This window comes from Lissotriton helveticus, chromosome 8 (genome assembly GCF_964261635.1).
Source record: "Lissotriton helveticus chromosome 8, aLisHel1.1, whole genome shotgun sequence".
Taxonomy (NCBI): domain Eukaryota; kingdom Metazoa; phylum Chordata; class Amphibia; order Caudata; family Salamandridae; genus Lissotriton; species Lissotriton helveticus.
The window spans coordinates 1,172,464,644-1,172,486,270 of NC_136069.1; the positions used below are offsets into that span (position 1 = coordinate 1,172,464,644).

The 21,627-nt window shown below is 43.0% G+C and overlaps 1 protein-coding gene across 1 annotated transcript in view; it reads right to left on the reverse strand.

Moving 5' to 3' along the window:
- Positions 1–361: 361 nt before the first annotated feature.
- The window catches only part of LOC144773203 (granulocyte-macrophage colony-stimulating factor receptor subunit alpha-like), a 408,548-nt gene continuing 387,282 nt past the window's right edge, over positions 362–21,627 (reverse strand). The window contains exons 10-11 of the mRNA XM_078658092.1: positions 6,291–6,381; positions 362–2,249 (exon numbers count right to left, since the gene is read on the reverse strand). Coding sequence (XP_078514218.1) covers positions 2,154–2,249; positions 6,291–6,381 — 187 coding nt within the window. The 3' untranslated portion in view covers positions 362–2,153. The remainder of the gene's footprint in view (positions 2,250–6,290; positions 6,382–21,627) is intronic.

A 21,627-nucleotide genomic window follows, 5' to 3' on the forward strand; every position in this document is an offset into this window, starting at 1 on the left:
ACACTTGGCACTTCATGATGCCATTGGCCACTTTTGCTTATTGTTGTTTAGTGCCTTATATGACTGAATACTGCACTTTTTATTACCCTGCCAGAATGATAACAAATACATGTTACGTGTTGTAGATAGATAGATAGATAGATAGATAGATAGATAGATAGATAGATAGATAGACGCACGGACAGACCGACTGTCAGACAGACAGACAGACAGACAGATGTAGTTTTACTAAAACGAAAGTGATAAGCAGTGCTGTGAATATTTATAGATGGCACTCTATGCTCCACAAGGATGGAGAAAGCATGATTTCGTGTGTAAGCATGCTGGTAAGAAAAACATGAAGGAGGCAATGAAACTCACATTTTTTGCTAATGTAAGATTTTTATTAAATAAAAAAAGAATCTAACAAATGTTGTTAAATCTCCCTCCATGACCAGAATATACAACTCTAATAATACAACAACTGTATTCATATTTTTAGTTCTCTTGCATATTAATGAAATAATTATTCATTGTTTTCTTTCCGAGAAATAAAGTTTGACTTTTGTAAACTGATGATAAAAGACAAGGAAGCAGGAGGTGGATAGGGGAATATCAATCAGAAATTGTTCAGTCTAAGATTTAGGTCTCAACTTCCAGTCCAGATGAACTAACTCGGGGGTGAAAGAATATTTGGTTGCAATCTGCAGACAATTGCAGGTGACAGGTTGAATTCCAGTGAGTTGAATGAGGGGTCTAGGTGCCTGCTTCAGACATCGAAGTGTAATTTGCATGACCCATGCTCCACAGCCTGTAGATGGATGAGGTTGTTAACAAATCTGCAATGCAAATCAGGTGAGAAGTTGTAATGCTAGCAAGAGAGCTCAGATGCCTAATTTTGCATTGGATTTTCTGTTAACCCCTTGCCTGCGGGGCTAATTCCCCCGCTGTGCTTGGGGGGGGGGACGCACAGCGCCCCGGTGCTCATGACGAGCTCAGCTCGTCATGAGCCAAGGTGGCCGTGTGCTCATGACGAGCTGAGCTCGTCACGGCCACACCCGTTTCTTCAGAACGTTCAGCACAGCGGGGGAATTAGTACAGCGTGCGAGTGTTCTAACCTTATGACGAGCTGAGCTCGTCATGAGCAAACGGCCACCGTGGCTCATGACGAGCTGAGCTCGTCATGAGCATGGGAGGGGTTAAAGAAAACCCGTTTTTAAGATCGCTGCTGAAGCCAATGCATTTGTAGTGATGTCTGGTGAACTTTTTGTAATTTACCACCCTAACATGGTGAAGATGTGAAAAAGTGTGCACCTTGCAAAAAAAAAAAAGAAAGCATACAGTCCAGAGACACTTTGCAGCTGCTGGACCCTCAAAAGACCAGTAAAGAAAGACTAAAATATTAAAATGCGGTTGGGCGGGGAGTGGGACAGGGAACATTGAGGAGTTAGGAAGGAGAGTAAAAAGAGTGTGCTGTGGGTGAGAGTAAAGGAACAAATGGAAGAGAGTGGGGACAGGTACACTCCCATGTAGTCCTTTTCGCAGAAGAAAAAAGAGACTTCTTAAGTCAGCAGTGCAAGAATACGACTCATCCAGCGCTCCTAGTTGAGACAAACACAAAAATATGGAAGAATGTCATTGATCAAAAGCAGATAACCGAGACAGACAACGAAGGCATCCATTCCTGATCAAGGAATTGATCCAAAGCCCACTTTAATTACTTGCTATGTGTTGGAAATAATAGATCTACCACAGGTAGATAAAGCTTCCTATAGCTTGAGACCAAAAATGGCGGCTGAGTGAGGTCTGCTCAATGAGGGAATGACACGTGCAACAACCAATGGCAGTGTGAGGCCTGACCTTACACCTCTCTCTTTCTCTCTTTCTCTCTCTCTCTCTCTTTGGACAGCTCATAATTCCGCTTGGAGACAGCTGTACCCTACGTTTAGAGAACAAGGTTCATTACTGGCCCCTGCATTATCTCTATGTTCACAACACATCCAAATATAATTTACATATTTCCTCTCAAACACAGGCAAACAGCACAGAGGTGATGGATGTGAATGCGTGGATGAGTCGGAACCATGACACCTAGAATGAAAAGATAATTTTCTATAACTTAAATCTTCTGTGTCAAATGAATGGAATTGGAGTTGGCAAACTCCTCTGTCCTGTTAATTTTGCAGGCAAGTGTTTTCTTCGATCAATGTCAGAAAGGTTTCTTCTGGTTCATCTTTTTCAAGAAGTGATCCATGCGCCACATATTCATTCTGAAAGAAGGAAAAATCACATTACTCCCCATAGTAATAACCTGAAAGTTTATCTTCTTTAAGAGTCACTTTATATGGTTTAAAACAAACCGTGGCATAGCCTACAGTTCTGATGTTTCTATTGTCAAGAGATTGAAAGGAGGAAACAGAGGAAGGAAAAGAAGATGAGAAGAGGAAGCAAAGTGAGAACAGAAAGAGGGAAAAGGAAAGGGAATGCTAAGAAGAGAAGAACAAATGAGAAGGGTGAAAGAAAGCAGAGGGAGAGAAAATCAGGTATTTGGGAATCAAAGAGTCAAGAAGTGAAAAATAAAAATAAAAAAAGGAATAGAAAAAAGTGAAAAAGAAATAAAACATCGTCAGAAAGGGGTGTGGCCATGCTACGAGGAATGCTCCCAGTTTGCTGTGCTTCCTTCAGTGGGCTTGTGACAAACCCCAGCCTTTTTGTGACTTGTTTGTTTAGTGCTGACATGGTATGTCATGGGGGGAGGTGTGAAGGGTGGGTTGTTTGGACAAATCCAGGCTCCCTGTACTCAGAGCTAAGTGGTGCGGAGGCAAAGAGGTGGATGCTGCTGTTCTGCTGCTTGTCAGCAGAATCTGCTGGTCATGCCCTTTTAATGCACAAATGCAAAAATAACAATTGATGGACAGAATGCAGTGCAATGTCATACATGTACCCCAGTACAGAGATCTAGGTCTAAATCCATTGTTTTTTTGCTCCCCATGCCATTCCAGTTTGAACCCAGCCATATGCAAATCAGTCCTGACCCTGCGCCCAATGGGAACAGTCCAGCCCGAACTGGCAGGCCAGGTCCTCCCTGGACTGGAAACAAGTATCCTAGGACCAGTTTCAGGGTTTCACCCCTCATCAGCCAGGGTAGCAGATCTCTTCACTGGGGGTGAATGTTTGATTTGCTCTACATTCCGTCCATCATCTGTGTGTCTTTTGCTTTCTCGCCCTAAGTGTGCCGGGTATGCCCAGACGTGTGTCCCGGGTTCACTGTGCTACTGGATTCAAGCTAGCCTGGCTGATGAGGGGTGATGCCCCGAAAGTGGTCCCAGGATGCTTGTTTCTGGTCTAGGGTGGGAATGGTTTGGCAGTTTGGGCTGGACCGTTCCCAAGAGGCACAGGGTTAAGACTGATTTGCATATGGCTGGGTCTAAACTGACGTGGTATGGTTAGCAAAAGAATGATGGATTTAACTCAGATCTCTTGACTGGGGATGAATGTTTGATTTGCTCTGCATTCCGTCCATCATCTATGTGTCTTTTGCTTTTAATGCACAAGGCATGCCAATTACAGCACCTCTCTGTCATAGAATCACCTCAGTAGAACTGCTTTAGGGGCTTCATAACAATGTCTTTACACCTTCACTATGCTAGGATTTATATCTTTGGGAATGTGACAAGCCCCACATTGTCCATAGCTGTACATTTCTCTGAAAGACAGGGCAATGCTTCATGCTGTAAAATGATCAAGCCGTTCCTTCAGCCAAGTGATTTTAATCAGATCCTTGCGAAGGCCTTGGTGCTTTTGGGAATTGACTACCTGAACTTCATGTTGGTGGATATGCCTACTTATTTGCTAACCTCCACTCAGCAGCAAGGGCCTCAGTGTCATGCAAGTAGGATATACCAAAGAATCACTCCTGGACTTCCTTCCAATGCAAGTTCCCTGCCCTTTTGTCATGAGGTGAGGTGAAAGGGCTACCCACTCGAAATTAATGGGTCTTTGGGTGAAGTAGCTGTAAAAGTGATACGCTGCATGGGTTACAATGCCTTTCAAAAGTAGCTGGGTCCAGTGTTCATTTTCAACCACTGTATGGTGCAGAACAGACAACTGCGGATGGAATCATCTGTCATGAAATTTCAGAAAAGTGGGAAACTCATAATGTCTTGCAACTTGGAGAGACTACTATGATCAGAGATGCGAAAAATGTCTTCACTATTGCATTCCACACATCTGTAGCTTATCCAAGGTAGGATTTAAAACTACATACAGCCAAGGGTTGCAGATGAACCACCTCAACTGCAACATCTGTCAAAGAGGACCACTTTTGGTTCAGAAGGGTCTTTTGTAGCTTTTTTGTCAGTTGCAAGCACTTCTCTTGAACATCCTACTTCTGTGCCAGTACAAAGTGAGCAATATGAACATTTTGCCATCTGGGCACTATGATAGTCGTGCTGAGTGGTGATGTGATATTGTTGAACATGGACGTGACTCCCTTCAGCCTTGTTCATGTTCCTTTTTTGCTCTTTAGTGTTGACCTTTCTGCTTCTCAACCCATTTTTGGCACTTCCTTCAGCCACCTGCTTGTTTAAAAATAGAAGAGATGTATGAACGGTAGCCCTAGTCTTTTATATGTGTGTCTAGTGTTCGCAAAAATGTAACCTTTGATTTTTTTAAAAATGTTTATAAGCACCAAATGCAAAAAAACTGAACATCATTTTTAAATTTGATTGTGACAAAATGTTGGCTCTTAAAAGAGCCTGTAGGTGAGAAAAAGTATAGACAGTATGACTGAGGAAGAGCAGGATGCACACCATTTCTGCACTTCCTATATCTGTTAAGCAAATAACTCTCTTCTGAAGAAGTACTGTGTGTTGAAATGCAAGCTAAGTTGATTGGGACTGCTAAAACTGAAGTCACCAACGTGTGCAGTCATAATGAGGTTCTCCAAGACTGTTCTCCAAGCTATACCACTTAGCCTACTGTTGGCTCAAAAGATCAATGAATAACCCAAAATCCAACACATAGGAGCAATGACACAAAACATCTTGTGACATCCTTTGCAACTTCTAATGAAGAGAAGAAATGCATTTTTTTGGGGTGGGGGGAACACTTCAGAAATAAGCTGTGAAACACTGATTCCCACAAGTCACCTGACTGGCTCAATAGAATCCACATATGATAACAAACAACCCATTCACATAAGCTACATTGTGAGTGGTCATTCTAAACCAATGACTACTGCAAATGTATCAGTATACGAACCAGCAGATCACATTTTTATAAATATTCCAAATAGACATTGAAACTCTTTAAAAAAAAATTAAAGTTGAAGAGGTGTTAAGATTCAGCAAAATATAAAAAGACAGGAAATTCAAAAGCCTTCATCCTTACATTTCACCAATGACATACATATTCAAGCTTAACCTCCAGCCACATTACAGTGCCTGTAACATGCAATTGGATGGGAAATATGCATTTCAATTGTTCTTATTTTTTTTATGAGATATGCATTGTTTGATGAGGCATGATTATTTAATTTTGGTTGTTGTAATGGTTAATGTTGTAAAAGGTGTAAATTGGTGTCCAAATAATACTAATAAACTGATCAATAGTCAGAAATAATGTATCTATTACACAGTTTTATTATATATTGTTAGTTTTTTGTTTAGGGTGTGCCACAGTACTGTTGTAAAGGTCACTGTGGCATAAGCAGTTTCGGATCTGGCTTAAATATATGATTTTAATTGCCGGCATACAATTGTACCACTCTGTATGTAGAAATGAAATGTGAATTTCATTAAAATAATGTTTTGTGAAAAAATTTAATGCGCTGTGTATCAAAAAGTGACATTTTTGACACTGTGTAACATTTTGAATATGATGAGGAGAATAGAGGTAGGTGAAACCTGCTGTTTGGATGTGAGTATGAATATATGATAGATAATGATGTATAGAAGACCAAAATATCCATTTAATTGTATTACACATGTTTAATGGTATGTGTGGATGGGTATTAAAGGAGGACTTTAAATATATTTAGGTTAATGTTGCATAGAAGTTATATGGTTTTTAAATGTATACATTATTCATAGTATGGAATGAGAATTAAGAGTAGGTGACTATGTCAAAAGCAAAAGATAAGGGCAAAGGTTAACTTCTGCATTTCCTGTTTTTTGTAGGTCTTTAGCATAGCCAATGTCAATGTATTAGTCATTCTTAAGGCTCCTTCAGATTTAGTTTTTTAGATTTTATTTGTTCAGCACTGGGTTTTAATGGCAGCTTGAAGAAGATGCACAATCAGTATAGCATACCTGAAATTCCTTATCATAAAACTGAATAAGGTCTTTGAATCCCTTTTTGGGGTCTGGGATTGGTGGAAATAATTTCTGTTGTAACCGATACCTGAAGAAATGAAACAGATTTAGAAGGTGAAGTCACTGAATGTAGCATGTGGCTTCGTCACTTTCAATTTACTTCAATGTTTTGTTTCAAGTCTACTTCACATAGTTTCCTTTTCAAACTGTGTCAATAAATAACATCATGGTAACAACAAACTGACTTCTAATGCTTGTTGCACACTACTACAAACAATGAATATGTACCTTCCTCCATATACTTTATCTACTACTGCCATGCATGTTTTTTTCCAATGCCTTCCAGTGAGCATATCCACCACCACATGGCCTAGGATTATTAATATTACCCATGATGTGAATAGTGAAGTAAACAACACAAATACAGATGTCTACATGAATTATCTTCGCACATATCCAGCATGGGTCCTTTGCAGCATTTTGCCGACCAGGACTGGGACTCAAGGGCGTGGGGCAAGGGTTGGCCCCTTCAAGGAATGTCAGTGCCTCCCAAGTCCCATGGTAAAGCATAGGCCTTCTGATTGGCTGGCTGTAGCACTGATTCAGGCTCCTAAGCCCATGCTGAATTCAACCAATGAGAAGGTAGTTCACTTGTGTCCTGGCCCAATAAGTACAGTTGCCATTTTGTGCCCTGCATGATGTGTTATCTGTGATATTTCGGATTTCAGTTTTCATTTAGTCACGTACAATCAGAATTAAGTAATTGAAGAATGTAATAAGTCTAAAGAACATGGCAATAGGTATTTAACTGCTAATATACTGCAATGTCACTTCTTGGAGGCAAAAGGGTGATATCTCATAAATAAATGTTTCTGAGCTGTAGGCTTACGGTAAACACAAGGAGATGATGGACGAAGCGCTGAAACTTTTCAGACACTCACCCCCAGTCACAGATCTGGGTTGAATCCATCATCATTCTTTAGCACATTTCGCCACCCCAGTTCAGACACAGCTATATGCAAATCAGTCTTGGCCCTGTGCCTCGAGGGAACAGTCCAGCCCAAACTGCCAAGCCATGTCTTCCCTGGACCAGAAACAAGCATCCTGGGACCGGTTTCGGCGTAACATCCGTCTTCAACCAGGCTAGCTTGAATCCAGTGGCAAAGTGAGAAAGGGACCTATGTCTGGGCATACCCTGCCAACTTAGGGCGAACAAAGCAAACACAAGGAGATGATGGAGGGAGCGCTGAAACTTTTCAGACACTCACCCCCCAGTCACAGATCTGGGTTGAATCCATCATCATTCTTTAGCTCACTTCGCCACCCCAGTTCAGATACAGCTATAGGCAAATCAGTCTTGGCCCTGTGCCTCATGGGAACAGTCCAGCCTGAACTGCCAAGCTGGGCCGGAAACAAGCATCCTGGGACCGGTTTCAGAGTAGCACCCCTCTTCATCCAGGCTAGCTTGAATCCAGTTGTAAAGTGAGCAAGGGCGGTACAAAAGGGGGTGGTGATGGACGGAGCATCAGAACCAATCAAACACTCACACCCAGTCAAAAGATCTGGGTTTGATCCATCACCGTTTTTTAGCCCACTCTGCCACCCCAGTTCAGACATGGTTATATGCAAATCAGTCTGACCCTGTGCCTCATGGGAACAGTCCAGCCCGAAATGCCAAGCCATGCCTTCCCTGGACCGGAAACAAGCTTCCGAGGACCAGTTTCTGGCATTCCAGCCGTCTTCAGCCCGGCTTGCTTGAATCCAGTGGCAAAGTGAGCAAGGGACTCACGTCTGAGCATACCCTGCCACACTTATGGTGGCCAAAAGCTGTACAAAAGGGGGTGGTGATGGACGGAGCATCAGAACCAATCAAACACTCACACCCAGTCAAAAGATCTGGGTTTGATCCATCACCGTTCTTTGGCCCACTCTGCCACCCCAGTTCAGACATGGCTATATGCAAATCAGTCTGACCCTGTGACTCATGGGAACAGTCCAGCCCGAACTGCCAAGCCATGCTTTCCCTGGACCGGAAACAAGCTTCCGAGGACCGGTTTCTGGCATTCCAGCCGTCTTCAGCCCGGCTTGCTTGAATCCAGTGGCAAAGTGAGCAAGGGACTCACGTCTGAGCATACCCTGCCACACTTATGGCGGCCAAAAGCGGTACAAAAGAGGCTGGACTAATCCCATGAGGCACAGGGTCAGACTGATTTGCATATAGCCATGTCTGAACTAGGGTGGCATGGTGGGCTAAAAAACGGTAATGGATTAAACCCAGATCTTTTGACTGGGTGTGAGTGTTTGATTGGTTCAGATTCTCCGTCCATTACCACCCCCTTTTGTACCGCTTTTGGCCGCCATAAGTGTGGCAGGGTATGCTCAGACGTGAGTCCCTTGCTCACTTTGCCACTGGATTCAAGCAAGCCGGGCTGAAGACGGCTGCAATGCCAGAAACCGGTCCTCGGAAGCTTGTTTACGGTCCAGGGAAGGCATGGCTTGGCAGTTCGGGCTGGACTGTTCCCATGAGGCACAGGGTCAGACTGATTTGCATATAGCCATGTCTGAACTGGGGTGGCAGAGTGGGCTAAAAAACGGTAATGGATTAAACCCAGATCTTTTGACTGGGTGTGAGTGTTTGATTGGTTCAGATGCTCCGTCCATTACCACCCCCTTTTGTACTGCAAAGTGAGCAAGGGACCCACGTCTGGGCATACCCTGCCAACTTAGGGCGAACAAAGCAAACAAAAGGAGATGATGGACAGAGCGCTGAAACTTTTCAGACTCCCTTAATTTTATGCAGGTGCATCTGGTCAGGATTAGGGGTCATTTCAGTGTAGTTGGCTGAGAGGCAACTATTCTAGGAAAAATTTGCAAAGGAGATGACAAATGTTATTGTTTGCACAGATGTGACGACATCTAAACGGGAAAAGTTAATGTCAGAAGGAGGGGACAGGGGATTAAAAGAAAACAGATGAAGCTAGTGGCAGGCCATGCTGTAGCCAGAGAGAAGAGAATGATTGACCACAAGCGGAACCAGAGTATCAATGATTGGTTGTGCATGATGCAAACAAAGACGTCCCACAAAAGGAAGAAAATGAAACAGATGTGTAATATAATGTTCAAAACATAAGAGAGGCTAGCAAGTGTAAGTAAGAAAAAAGGTTTAGAGTGCTAAGATAAAGTGAAACCAATTGAGCAACAATTTTGGTAGAGTAGAGGGGGAGAAAAACAGAGTATAGATGGGAAAGGAGTGACAAAAACGATGTAGCAAAAGAGAGGAGACACAGAGATAGGATGCACGTTCCCTGTGTTTAAGTAGCTAATGGAGGGCTCCGAAACAGAATTCAGAAATCTGTGAGCCAAATTGGTACAATAATAAAGACAATCAGATAAAGGAGCAAAGAGGAGAGATGAGTGGTGTATGAGAGGATCCAGGGCAGAAGAAGTAGAATTGGCACCAGTGAGAAGTGGTCACTTGAGGTTCCAAACATGGAGCAAATGAGGGGCACAGTGAGGGGGGATGTTGAAGAAAAATGGTACAGGTAGAGTTAAAGAACAAAGGAAAAAAGGGTGAAAAAGGACAACCAGGTAAATCCAGTGTGGCGAGCCTAAAGTGAATGAGCAAGGGGCATGGAGGTGGATGCTGGTTAAATATATTGATGGCCAATGGTGGGTGAGAAGCAACAGAGAAAATATATTTATTGGAAATATAGTTGGTAAAAAAACACAGACAGAAAATGCAGCATACAAAAATGCAGTGTGAATTACAATTGCCATTGTAAGTAGCAATTGTCAGGTGAAAGGGATAGTGAGGGTGTGTTCCATTTCCCTTGCATTCAAAAGAATGTGATCAATGTTTTAACACTACTGTGGTTACACAGCACTGAATGGTTACTAAATGACGAGAGCAGATGGTAAATATTTGCAAAGTAGTAACGTTCTACTTACATTTTGTGAGCGACAACTGCGAGTATTAGTGAGGGGATGACAACAATCACAATGACAAGGCAAGCACAGGTATTGTTGCAAACCCACATTATGATTTGCAAAACCTGCTTGTGATTTCATGATGTCTGAGTAAATTGCAAACTAGTTTGTAGCACTCCATTGTACCCCAGTAACAAATGGAACGTACCTTTAATTGTTACTGGAGAACAATGTCAATGCAGCAAAAGACAGTATGAGTGAAACAAGAATGTGAGGGCGCCCTCTGTCAGTTGCAATCTGCTCTAATAGTCCTATTCATTAAACAAGGCCCTTGTGATATTGTTAAACCTAACATCCATGGTGTGGTATTCACCGAAAACATTTGCCTTCACTCCTCCTGTATGATGAATTAGTTTTTGGTGCGTTTAGGACTCTGATCACTTTACCACTACCATCCAGTCCTAAAGTGCTAGTACCCTCTTCCCAAAACATGGTAAAATTGGTTTACACCTAATAGGCACATTTAGCTTAGTTGTAAGTTTCTAATAAATGGTACTTCATGTACCCAGGGCCAGTAAATTAAATGCTACTAGTGGGCTGTAGCATTCAATATGCCACCCACTAAGGTAGCCTTTTAAAAGATGTCTCAGAACTGCCACTGCAGTCTGTTGTGCATTTCTAAACTACCATTTTGACTTTGAAAAATAAACCTTTTGCCAGACCCAAACCTTCCTTCTTAATACTTATAAGTCACCTGTAGGACAGGCTCTAAAGGGTCATAGAACAAGGTGCTATGTATTTAAAAAATAGAACATGTGTGCTTAAGTTGTGTATGTGCTGGGATAGTGAAAAACTCCTAAAGTTGTTTTTCACCATTTTAAAGCCTATCTCTCCCATTGACTAACATGAGGTACCTGATTACATGTAATTACTAAAGTTTGATTGGGAGCAGATAAAAATATAGTTTTTACACTCAAATGTGATAGAAAATCCTTTTTAATGGCAAAGTTGGATTTTAAGTCACAATTCTGAAAACTACACTTTTAGAAAGCTGGCATTATCTATGCAGTTGTGCCTTCTGCCAGCGTCCTGGGTCACATGATTGGGAATGGCTCTGCTGTTAGGATTTGCCTATTCCTGCCAGCCAATCAGACTAAGGGGACTGAAAGTAGACAAGATGGGCCATCCTGCCTATATGGTTGGGGGCAGAGCTGTTCTCTGCCATCCTTATACTTCAGAGGGCTTGCCTCCAGCACACATAAAGAAACCTGTCACCAGTTGTTTGTCACCAGAGACTTCTTGGAGACTTGATAGGGGAAGGGAACATTTTCCAGAACCAGATGTGTGGGTAGAAAAGTGACCTCCACTTCAAAGACCACCAGATCTAAATATTGGACTTCCAGAGCGTCTCCTTAGTACACTCCTCGACCTGTGGACATTACAGAGGAACAACTGCTTTGATCCCCAGAGGAATGTCCTGCTGCTTGAGGCCAGCCTTGCTCCCCAGAGGACTGCCAGGTTTCTGGAGCCCTCCATTGTTCCCCGGAGGATTGCCCTTCTGCTTGAGACCTGACTTATTTCCCACAGGACTGACCTGCTGCATGAGGCCTACCTTGTCCCCAGAGGACTGTCCTACTGCTTGAGGCCTGCCCTGATCTCTGAGAAGCAAGAATGGACCTGCTCCCTTCATCCCAAGGTAAGCTATGTGACGGCAAAGGTCAGTTGGCTGACCTTATGTTCTTATCTACAGGGACACAACAAACTACAGAAGGCTCCCTGCAACTGCCCAGCTGACCTGCTGTACTGGGCCTGTGCGAACCTGCAACTGGACCTACCTGTACCCTGTTGGCATCTGCTATAGTGAGTCCCTGATCCCAAAGAGGTGTCTCCCCAGGCCCTGGACCCTAGACTGGCATCAGAGTGCACTCCTCTTCATGAAAGGAAGAAATCCAGGCGCTTTATGCTCTTTTAATCGGGAACTGGCCTGTTGGTGCTGAGACTCTGCCGCCTGCGATGACCGCGAATGCATAGCTCTAGTGAGCCTGGCTCTTTGAGCTACAGCTACCACCAGCGATAACTGGCAATGCAAGATCTGCACTTCATGCTACAGCAACTACAGCCCACAGTGACTGCCAACTCTAAGCCCCAGCAATGACCATCTGTGATGCCCAACTATATTTTCACGCTGCAGCAACAAAGATCCATGACGCCAGGCCGGCTCTTCATGCTACAGTGATGACCATCCATGGCCCTCTCCCTGCTCCTATCAGCCTTCTCCACCACAAGCTGAACTCGTTGCACTGGACCTCGAGAAGGTAACTTTTTCAGCATGGCTAATATGGTCCCTCTATCCAGCCCACGCTCCAGTGTGGTCGAGCTGAACTTTTAGGTGCTATACCTACCTAACGCTTTGAAATTACATATCATATTTTTCGTGTGTTGTGTTTTCACTTTATTACGATTTCTGTGGTGCATAAATACTTTACACTTTGCCTCCAAGTTTAGCCTGACTGCTTTTGTGCCAAGCTACCAGAGGATTAAGCACAGGTTAATTTAGTGACTTTTGTGGTTCACCCTGACAAGGATTGTGGTTGCTGCTTGAGTAGAGTTTTCACTGCCCTCCCCCCACGAATAACTTGATTTCTTACTGATATATATCTGAAAAATAACCAGTATGGAAAGGAAAGACTTTCTACTCAACTAGAAAAGAAGCAGTTTCTAATGTTATTGTCTCGATCATTGCAGTTAACAGTGCACAATGACAGATCTTGTGCTATGTTGATAGGAGTCAGCTCATAAGAGCTGCTAGTGGGTGCAGAGGTAAAGTGATTTCCTCATTTGCATTAGGGCAAGATCCAAAGCAAATGAGGGAACACCCTCTCATAATAGCATTGGCACTATATGTGCCCTCAATATCACTAACGTTTACACACGAGTGTCTGCTGTGCCTCCTGAAATACCATAGTACCATTGGGGCCCAAAAAGTTGGTCCACATGAGTGTTGCCTCCCTGGGACATTATGCGTAATACAGCCCTGTATGTGTCACTAAGGTGGGGCCTGTTCTGTTACTAAAGGTATGTTCTTATTGCACTAACTAAAGGGCTTAGGAGCAGTAGTTCAATTATGACTTAGTTGGTCCATCACAAACCATATATAATATGTCTAGGAAACACTGTTGTGCTTTAATATTAGTTTTAATGGTGCATGTTGAAAACAATATACGTTTCAGGACCTGTTTGCAAAGTGTGGTAAAATATTTCACTGCCAAAGATATCAGCAAATTCTTCAGGACATATAAACCCTAGAACAAGTGCAGGGTATCTCCTAGGAAACCTTTGTATGCCCCAATATGTTTTGCCACCTTTGTATGTGAGACTCCAGCTGGGGAAATGTGAAACAATTACCCAAGCAGGGTCAAATTGAAGTAATCTGGACCTTTAAATATTGTGGGGCTCAAATAAGGTACTGCTCTCAGTATGAGAGAGGAGGGAGCTGGTACGAATGCAATGAGCTAGGCTTATAGGTCCTGAAAATTTGATCACAAAAGCATATACCTGCATTTGCAATATAATTATTGTATGCTATACATGTCCCAGAAGAATTTAATATGTCACATAGCAACCAGCCTTCAAGAGTAAGCCTGACTGTTCGATTTCACCGCCACTTAACATCAAAGGCTAAATGAGGTATATCAAAATTCAGTGAGTCAGGAATGCTATCTGACACTTGTTGTTTTAGAAACAACGGCAATACTTGTTGCAAGGAACTCTTAAGGGTATAATAACATGGGGATAGTGTCCAATGAACGTCACTTTTAGCAACGTTCTGGTGGCGCTATCCCCTGCTCCATATTTACAAAGTGTTGTTAAGCCACTTTTTGCAGGTTAACAGTGCCTTGTAAATACAGTCACTTTAGAACGCATCACTTAGCATGAAAGGGGCGTGCAATGGGTATTGCTGTGGAGGCTCCACCGCAACACCCATTGCTTTTTGGCACTGCCCCAGATGTACAAGGATCTGTAAATCTGAGCCAGGGCCAAAGACTAACACCATACAAAAGCAGGCGTTAGAATGATGAATCGAGGAGAAATACTTTTATTTCTCCTCATTTTTGCTTTTCTATGCGTGCTGCATTCTGTTGCACACGTGTAAAGAGCAAAATGCCATTAATGATTGTTTATGTGCAGGAAGGTGTCCCTTTCTGCACATAAACAATCATTAAGTAATGACGATTTACTACTATGTGTGCTGCATTCTACAGCACACTTAGAAGTAACAAATTGCCATTATGAATTGTTTATGTGCAGGAAGGGACACCTTCCTGCACATAAACAATCATTCCCTGCAACGTAGGCCCCTTGCACTATGGTGCAAGTTTGCCTGCGTTGGCACCAGGCAGCTAATTATAGTCCCAGCACCAGGGAAAACGCAGGGGTGCACCGTACCTTTGTAAATAAGATGCATCCCAGCGTTTTGGAAATTTCGGAGAGCGGCACTGCCAAATTTGGCGCAGCTCTGTGCTCTGACATTTCTTTGTAAATATGCCCCTTAGTTGCCCAGAATTCCCAAGTGCCCTAATAAACTATTAGTCTTGATTGATGGATTTCAGGGAAACTACTTGTCTTTCTATAGTGGGAAAGATACCATGCCTGGGGAGTCGGTCTAGATTCTGTAAACCTCTTGATGACGGGCTCCAGCTGGTCATAGCCCCACCATCCAGACTGCTCCACCCCCCACATCTCTCTCCTCTGTATACCCTCAATCTAATCCCTCTGGAAAGTGATCCTTTACTTTGTACCTAGGTTTCCACTAAATGCATCCCCAGGTACACCTAGATCATACCTTATTATTTATTGCTCTAAGAGAGGGACATTTTCTCTTTTAAGGAACAAGTACCCAGAAAGTCTGCAGAGTCAGGATATTTCAATGCATAACAAGTTATGCACATTATTTTGGAGCTGATGTTATTCACTGAGTGTTGGTGCACAGTACCAAATGTCACAGCAATAAGTAAACAAATCATTGTTGCTAGTGAGCCACATCACACATAACTGTCATTGTTTCATACGTTCCTCAGAGGCAAATATGCACTGGTAAAGGACAGCTCAGCATGAATTGTGATTCTAAAGAGATGTCCTTTGTAGCGGATCCCACACAAAAGATCAAGGGGTAGATTTTTTATTAAATACACGGAACGCAGCGTAGCACCCAAAGAGGCTGCACAGGGAGCAGGAGAGCTCCACATCTTCAGAGATATGGCTCTCTCCTCCCCTCTCCCTAGCACCGGTGCGCATTTCAGCTGCTGAGCGCCAGGCGCACACCTTAGCGCCATAGTGCTAGGGTGTGTGAGTGAGTCTATCATAGGTTTTGTACAGGAAGTGTGCTCTTCCTGTACAAAACACCATGCCTAGACAAGTTTAAAGCTTTTCCCACTTTGTATGTTTGCAGCACAGTGCAGCACGAATGTAAAGCGGGAAAAGAAAAACATTTCTCTTTTTTGTGGTGTTACCTTTTGGTGCAAAACCCTGTCTGCAATTCTTTGTAGGTAGGGTTTTGCGTCAAAAGGCATGGGTGGTTGCATGGGAACGCCCATGTAACCACCAGTGTAACGCCCGCTTGGCGCTAAGTAACGCAAAGCAGTGCTTTGCCTTCCTTTGTGCTACTTTTAAGGCACTTTCCAGCAGAAAACAAGTTTTGCGCTGGAAAGTAAATTCCCTTTGGTTAGTGTCACCTTTGTAACGCAACCCAGCGATTGATATTTGAAAATCTACCCCCAAGTTGTCATCAGGGAGCATGTATATATTATCCTCGCCGCGCAATTGGGAACCGTCAGAAGGTTAGAGTGATAGACTCATTCTAGTTTAATTTAGCACATCAGCGTTTTGACTCATAAAAAAGCTAATTTCTCAATGCAATTCTGCAGAGAAAGAATGGGTGAAGTAAGTGTCCTGCCCATCCATAGTGAGCACTTTGGGTCCGGTCAGCTTAACCCAGGGAAATATAGCTGAGCTTGAAAGCACACTGGTAGAGAACTGAGAAATGTTGCTCAAACAACTTCTATTTGATAAAGTGAAACAAAATCACTAATAGGGCGAAGAGTGATCTGGCACAAAAAGGCTATCAACTATAATTTACCTCATCACTATTCCTGATTCAGCACAGGCATGTGCACTCTGCAGCAATTATCTTTTACTGTGGGTATGGGGCCCCCAAATGGGAATGTGCTGCACTCCAACAGAGGACATTGGGGATCACTTTCAAAAGAATTAGCACTCCCAACCCCCCCAGAACTATTTTGGGGGCATTTAGCACATTTGCATTCATGCAAAAAATACCTATCTATTCCAGCCCCTAATGGAACGGATTGGTCCTACTGTCCTACACCAAGGATACTGCTGGGTTCTGTGCCAGCCCTGGGACATTCCTACCAGGCAAGGTCCTTTCCCAGGGTAGCCCCTTTCCACACCCAGGGTTTATAATCAAAAGGCTCCTTCAAGGCATCCTCCACTGCAGCATTCTCCATTCTGGCACATTCTTCCAGAACATTCTTTCTGCCACAGATCATGAAGCAGCTGCCCTACACTACCCTTTAGAGGAAGTATGCAGCACTTCCATCTAGAAGAGTCATAAGGAGCATGCACTCAGGTCTGGTACCCTATAAAGAGTGGCATCAACACCCATGGTCTGATAACAGCACTCACCAGAGCACTCCCTGTGGAGAGAGAGACAGGTTGAGAGAAAGAGAGACTTGTATCAAAAATAAATAGTGAGAAATTAAAGTTGAATAGCAACATGCATGTTACAGGGTGACACATTAGCTCAATCAGTAAACACAGAGATGAACAGACGAACTAGTTGATGTCAGAACCCTGTTCAGAGAGCCATGGGTGATGCAGGGGTTACTTGTCCCAACCGTGGGGTTTTAGGCATTTTACTCCTGATGTCTCGTGGCCTGATCTACTGTTGATTCTGAGCAACTCGGCCAAGTACGCTTTCAGCACTTGACTCTCAGGAGTAGCGTGCTTCGAACAGTACAAGGCTCCCTCAGTGGGGATGTGTGGATACAGGGGGTGAACACTGGCTCACAACTCAACACACACAGAGCTGCAGCCAGAAATGATTGTCCAGCCAAATACTTACTTCATGAAAAAAGAGTGTTTATGTTACCACTAACTACAAAGAGAAATATGACATTCACAAACAACTACACAGGCCCCCTGAGGTCAGGGCTCCTGGGTCCCACTCTCTCCTTGCTCATAGAAATGGTGGTTACTCCCCATTTACTATAGGCGACATTCAGGGTGTTAGAACTATCATCCTTAGGGTGGTCTTCGCCCCCAAACATTTTGACTTTGCCTCCCATTTCTTTGCTGTATCATTTTGTTGGTGTTAGGACTCGGCACACTTTACCACTACTAATGTGCTTCGCCCCTAAACTAGGTAACATTGGCATGTACTTAATTGGCATATTTAACTGACTTGTAAGTCCCTTGTACATTTGTATACCATACACCTAGGGCCTGTAAGCTAAATGCTACTAGTGGGCCTGCAGCCCTTATTGTGCCACCCACACCTGCCCCCTTTTCCAACCTGTCTCAGGCCTGCCATTGCAGGGCCTGTGTGTGCTGGTTACTGCCACTGCGACTTGGCATTTAAAACCACTTGCCAAGCTTCAATGTCCCCTTTTAGTGCCCATCAGTCACCCCCAAGATAGGCCCTACTTGACCCTAAGGGCATGGTGCTGTGTAACTAAATGGCAGGACATAAACTTGAATGCTTTACATGTTCTGGCAGAGAAAACAGCTAAATAAGTTGTTTACTGCTGTGAGATCTACCCCTCTCGTAGGCTAGTATTGGCAATTCCCTTATACATCTTTAAGTGGTAATTCCTTATCAGAGAGGAGTAGCTTTAATATGTTTGGTAGGTATGGTTGGAACAGTGATGATATATCCTCTTTAATGGTAATGTTGGATTTATTATTACCATTTTATAAATGCCACTTTTAGAAAGTGGAAATTTCTCTGCTCTTAACTTTGCTTTGTGTGCTGCAGCCTGTCTCCAATCCACATCAGGCCTGGGTGACAACTACACTTTGTGCATACTCGCTAGACACTCACAACACAGGAAGGGCTAGGTGTGACAGGGGATACATCTACATACTGATAGCCTTCCTGGGCAGGGAGGAGTTGCCTACACTCTTTGCAAAGTCAAACAGAGTCCCAACAGAATGATTAAAGCGTTTACATCGATAAGATATACAGGGCATCTACAAGCATTTAGAACCAAACATAATTCCTAGGCATTCCATTGATAGAGAAGGGGCCAGTTTTAGCTACTCTAGAACCACATATCATGTATTTAGTTTTAGAAATATGAATTTCCAAATCCGAATTGTCCATAAAGGCGACATAACTATCAATTAAAATACTCAAACAATTAGGGAAGCAAAACCTCAGACAGAATCATCTGCATAAAACAGGGCCTGTACTGAAACGGACTTAATATTGGGCAAATCCTTCCCCGAAGTTTGCAGGCAGTCGTTCAAGCCAATTATGTGAAGAAGAAACAAGATGGGCGCCAGGAGAGAGCTTTGGAGCTCACCTCACTGTAAGAAAACAACCAATTCAGCATCAAGCCCCGGGATTAATAGGATTTTTCATAATTTACTACTTTTAACTCTGTCAAAGGCACTGCTTAAATCCCTAAAATAAAGGATCAGCGCCCCCCTTGTCTGTTGCATATTTGTTAATAATAAAATAGAGGATAAAGCATTGTTCTATGGTACCAGGCCCCTCTCTGAACCCATATTGCAGTGGAGAAATCACTTGGTTTAGGCCAGCCCAGCCAGCCCAGCTCTCAATCCTACTGAGGATAATACACTGAATTATTTTGACCGTTGAGTCTAACAGAGAGATTGGCCTACAACAACAGGAATCTTGTCAACACCCTTTCTTATATACGGGAATGATCACAGTGGTATGCCAAGAACATGGGAAGCCACTAATGACGGCACGGTAAACCACATTGGTAATACCGGGTGCCCAAAACTCGATGTTCTCCTTGTAGAGATCCATCAGAACCCCATCAGGCCCGGGGGCCTTCTTCAATGGAATGGCCCTTATTGCCTCAGTCACCACAGTTAAATCAAATGTAATTTTTTATGGAAAAGACAGCGGTAATTTCTACAGGGCTACAACCTATAGAGCCCAAGTAGGAATACATGAATTTAAAATGCTTTATCCGGAACTCTGCACTAATATTTGCCCCTAATCCATCAGTCTGAGCTTCAATGATTTTAGGTCAATTATTGATTTTCCAGTAGCCCCTGGCGCCCTTTGCTGCTGTTGCTTGCACAAGCTTGTCCAAAATTTCTTGTTTGACTACCAATTTTCTGGCACAAATAGATTTTTTATACTCAACTTGACAAGCAGCCAATTTAACCCTGTTCTTAGGAACAGATTTAAGGGCTTCCTTTAGCCGTTTGTTAGCTGCCCTGCATTCCTCATTAAACCGATCTCGATTGAGTTTGTTACTAACAGGCACAGGACACAGTAGACTAGTCTTAAGGTTACTGTTCAGGGAGAGGAAAGCTTGAACAATCAAATCGCTAGACTGGTTTAACGACAGAAGATGTTCCATGAATAAGGGTAAATTTGTTTTGATAATTGCACCAAGAAATATGACGAGTCCGCATCTTGTCACCAGACCCGTAACCTATTATCATGTGAGGTAATACCCATTAGTCCATTTAGTGCAGGAGAGTGAACTGTTGCCAGGAGATTGGAAGAAAATTCAATGGGGTTATGATCACTAAAAACACTTGATGAAATAGCTACTGATTGAGCTAAAGTGCCCATAAGGGGAGGGATAAAGATATAATCTATGATCATATCCGACCCTTATTAGTAAAGGTAGGAGTTTCAGTGTCAATGTCTTCCGGTAATTCAACTGTGTTATACAACCCACATTCTAGTACGTACTTATATAGCTTTTCACCCCTTCGGTCAGTATTGCCGGTCATATAATCCTTCTGATATGCTTGAAAAGGCTGAAGCACTGTGTGGTTGTAGCCCAGTTTGGCATTAAAATCCCTCCCAATCAAAATATTTAAATGATTAAACCTTGAAAAAGAATGAACCACCCAGAGCATTTCTAAGCCTGCTTGATTTATAGGCACAGGAATAATCACAAGATCACAAGTTATTTGGATGAAAGCCATTAAACCTCCTTTTACTCTTCCTCTTCCTCTTTTGAATCTGTGGGATGAAATGCAAAAACTCTGGTTGCCGGTCCAAGTGAGATGTTCAAGCCACCAGGTTTCTTGAAGTAGGATAAGATCAACATTTTTAACATAGGTAATACAATTCTCATCGTCTAACTTGGACATCAAACCTGACACAATCCAACAAATCCGTTTCAGCAGGGGACCTGAGCTACCGCCCCTTATATGGCTGAGCAACGTAGTGATGGTGACTTGATTATCAGGCTGTGTGCAACTACGCCTCGCTGGACGAAGTTTTGTTTTTAACGAAAACATTGATTGTTGACGTGGACTGGGCACGTTATATCGGTCTTGTTCGCATTTCCAAACCGCAAAACAAGAAGGTTAATCGCAAGTATCTGTCACACATGAATCATACGATAGGTGACGACAATTGGACAAACAGGCGGTCACAATTCTGAAAAGATTGAAGGTCCTGAAGATAGCCTTAAGGATTTTTAACAAATATAAGGCTGAAACGTCGACTTTCCTGTTCACATCTCTTGACTCAGATTGGTTGTGTACAGCGATATCTTTGTGTACAGTCAGCAAGATAGGCTGTTATTTATTTATATAGAGTGGAACACAACGCAAGTGGATCTTAAGAAGAATTCATTTATTTCTTGTCCATTTGTTTATTGTAGATTTATTTTCATTGTTTTTTATAAAACTGTACCCTTCATGTTGAAAACTTTATATAAAATGAATTTTTCATAAAATCTATTTCCCGTGTAGCCCATTTGTCATTGAGTAGTTACCACTCTGTCAAAGTTGTAAGTGACATAACTAGTTGAATAACAGGTTTCAATTGATATAAGTTGCTCTCAAGTTGTTTAAATATTCATCGACCAATTACCTGTGACTTAGGTATTACTAAATAAATCCCCTTGCTGGCACCTTACTATATTGAATTTAAGCCCAAGCTCACAAGGGTATATTGGGTCACCCACCTCTATACAACTGTTTGCAGTTGCGGCTGCTCCCGCGAACCAGCAGTGGGCGGGGGGGAATGAGGGTGAGGAGGAGAAAACAAAAAATAAGAAAAATTACTTACATTTCGGCTGGCCAGTTGGCCGGCTGCCGCCTCTCTTCGGTCCTCTTCCAGGCTTTGTTGGAGCAGGAAGCAGGATAGGCTTCCCTAAGC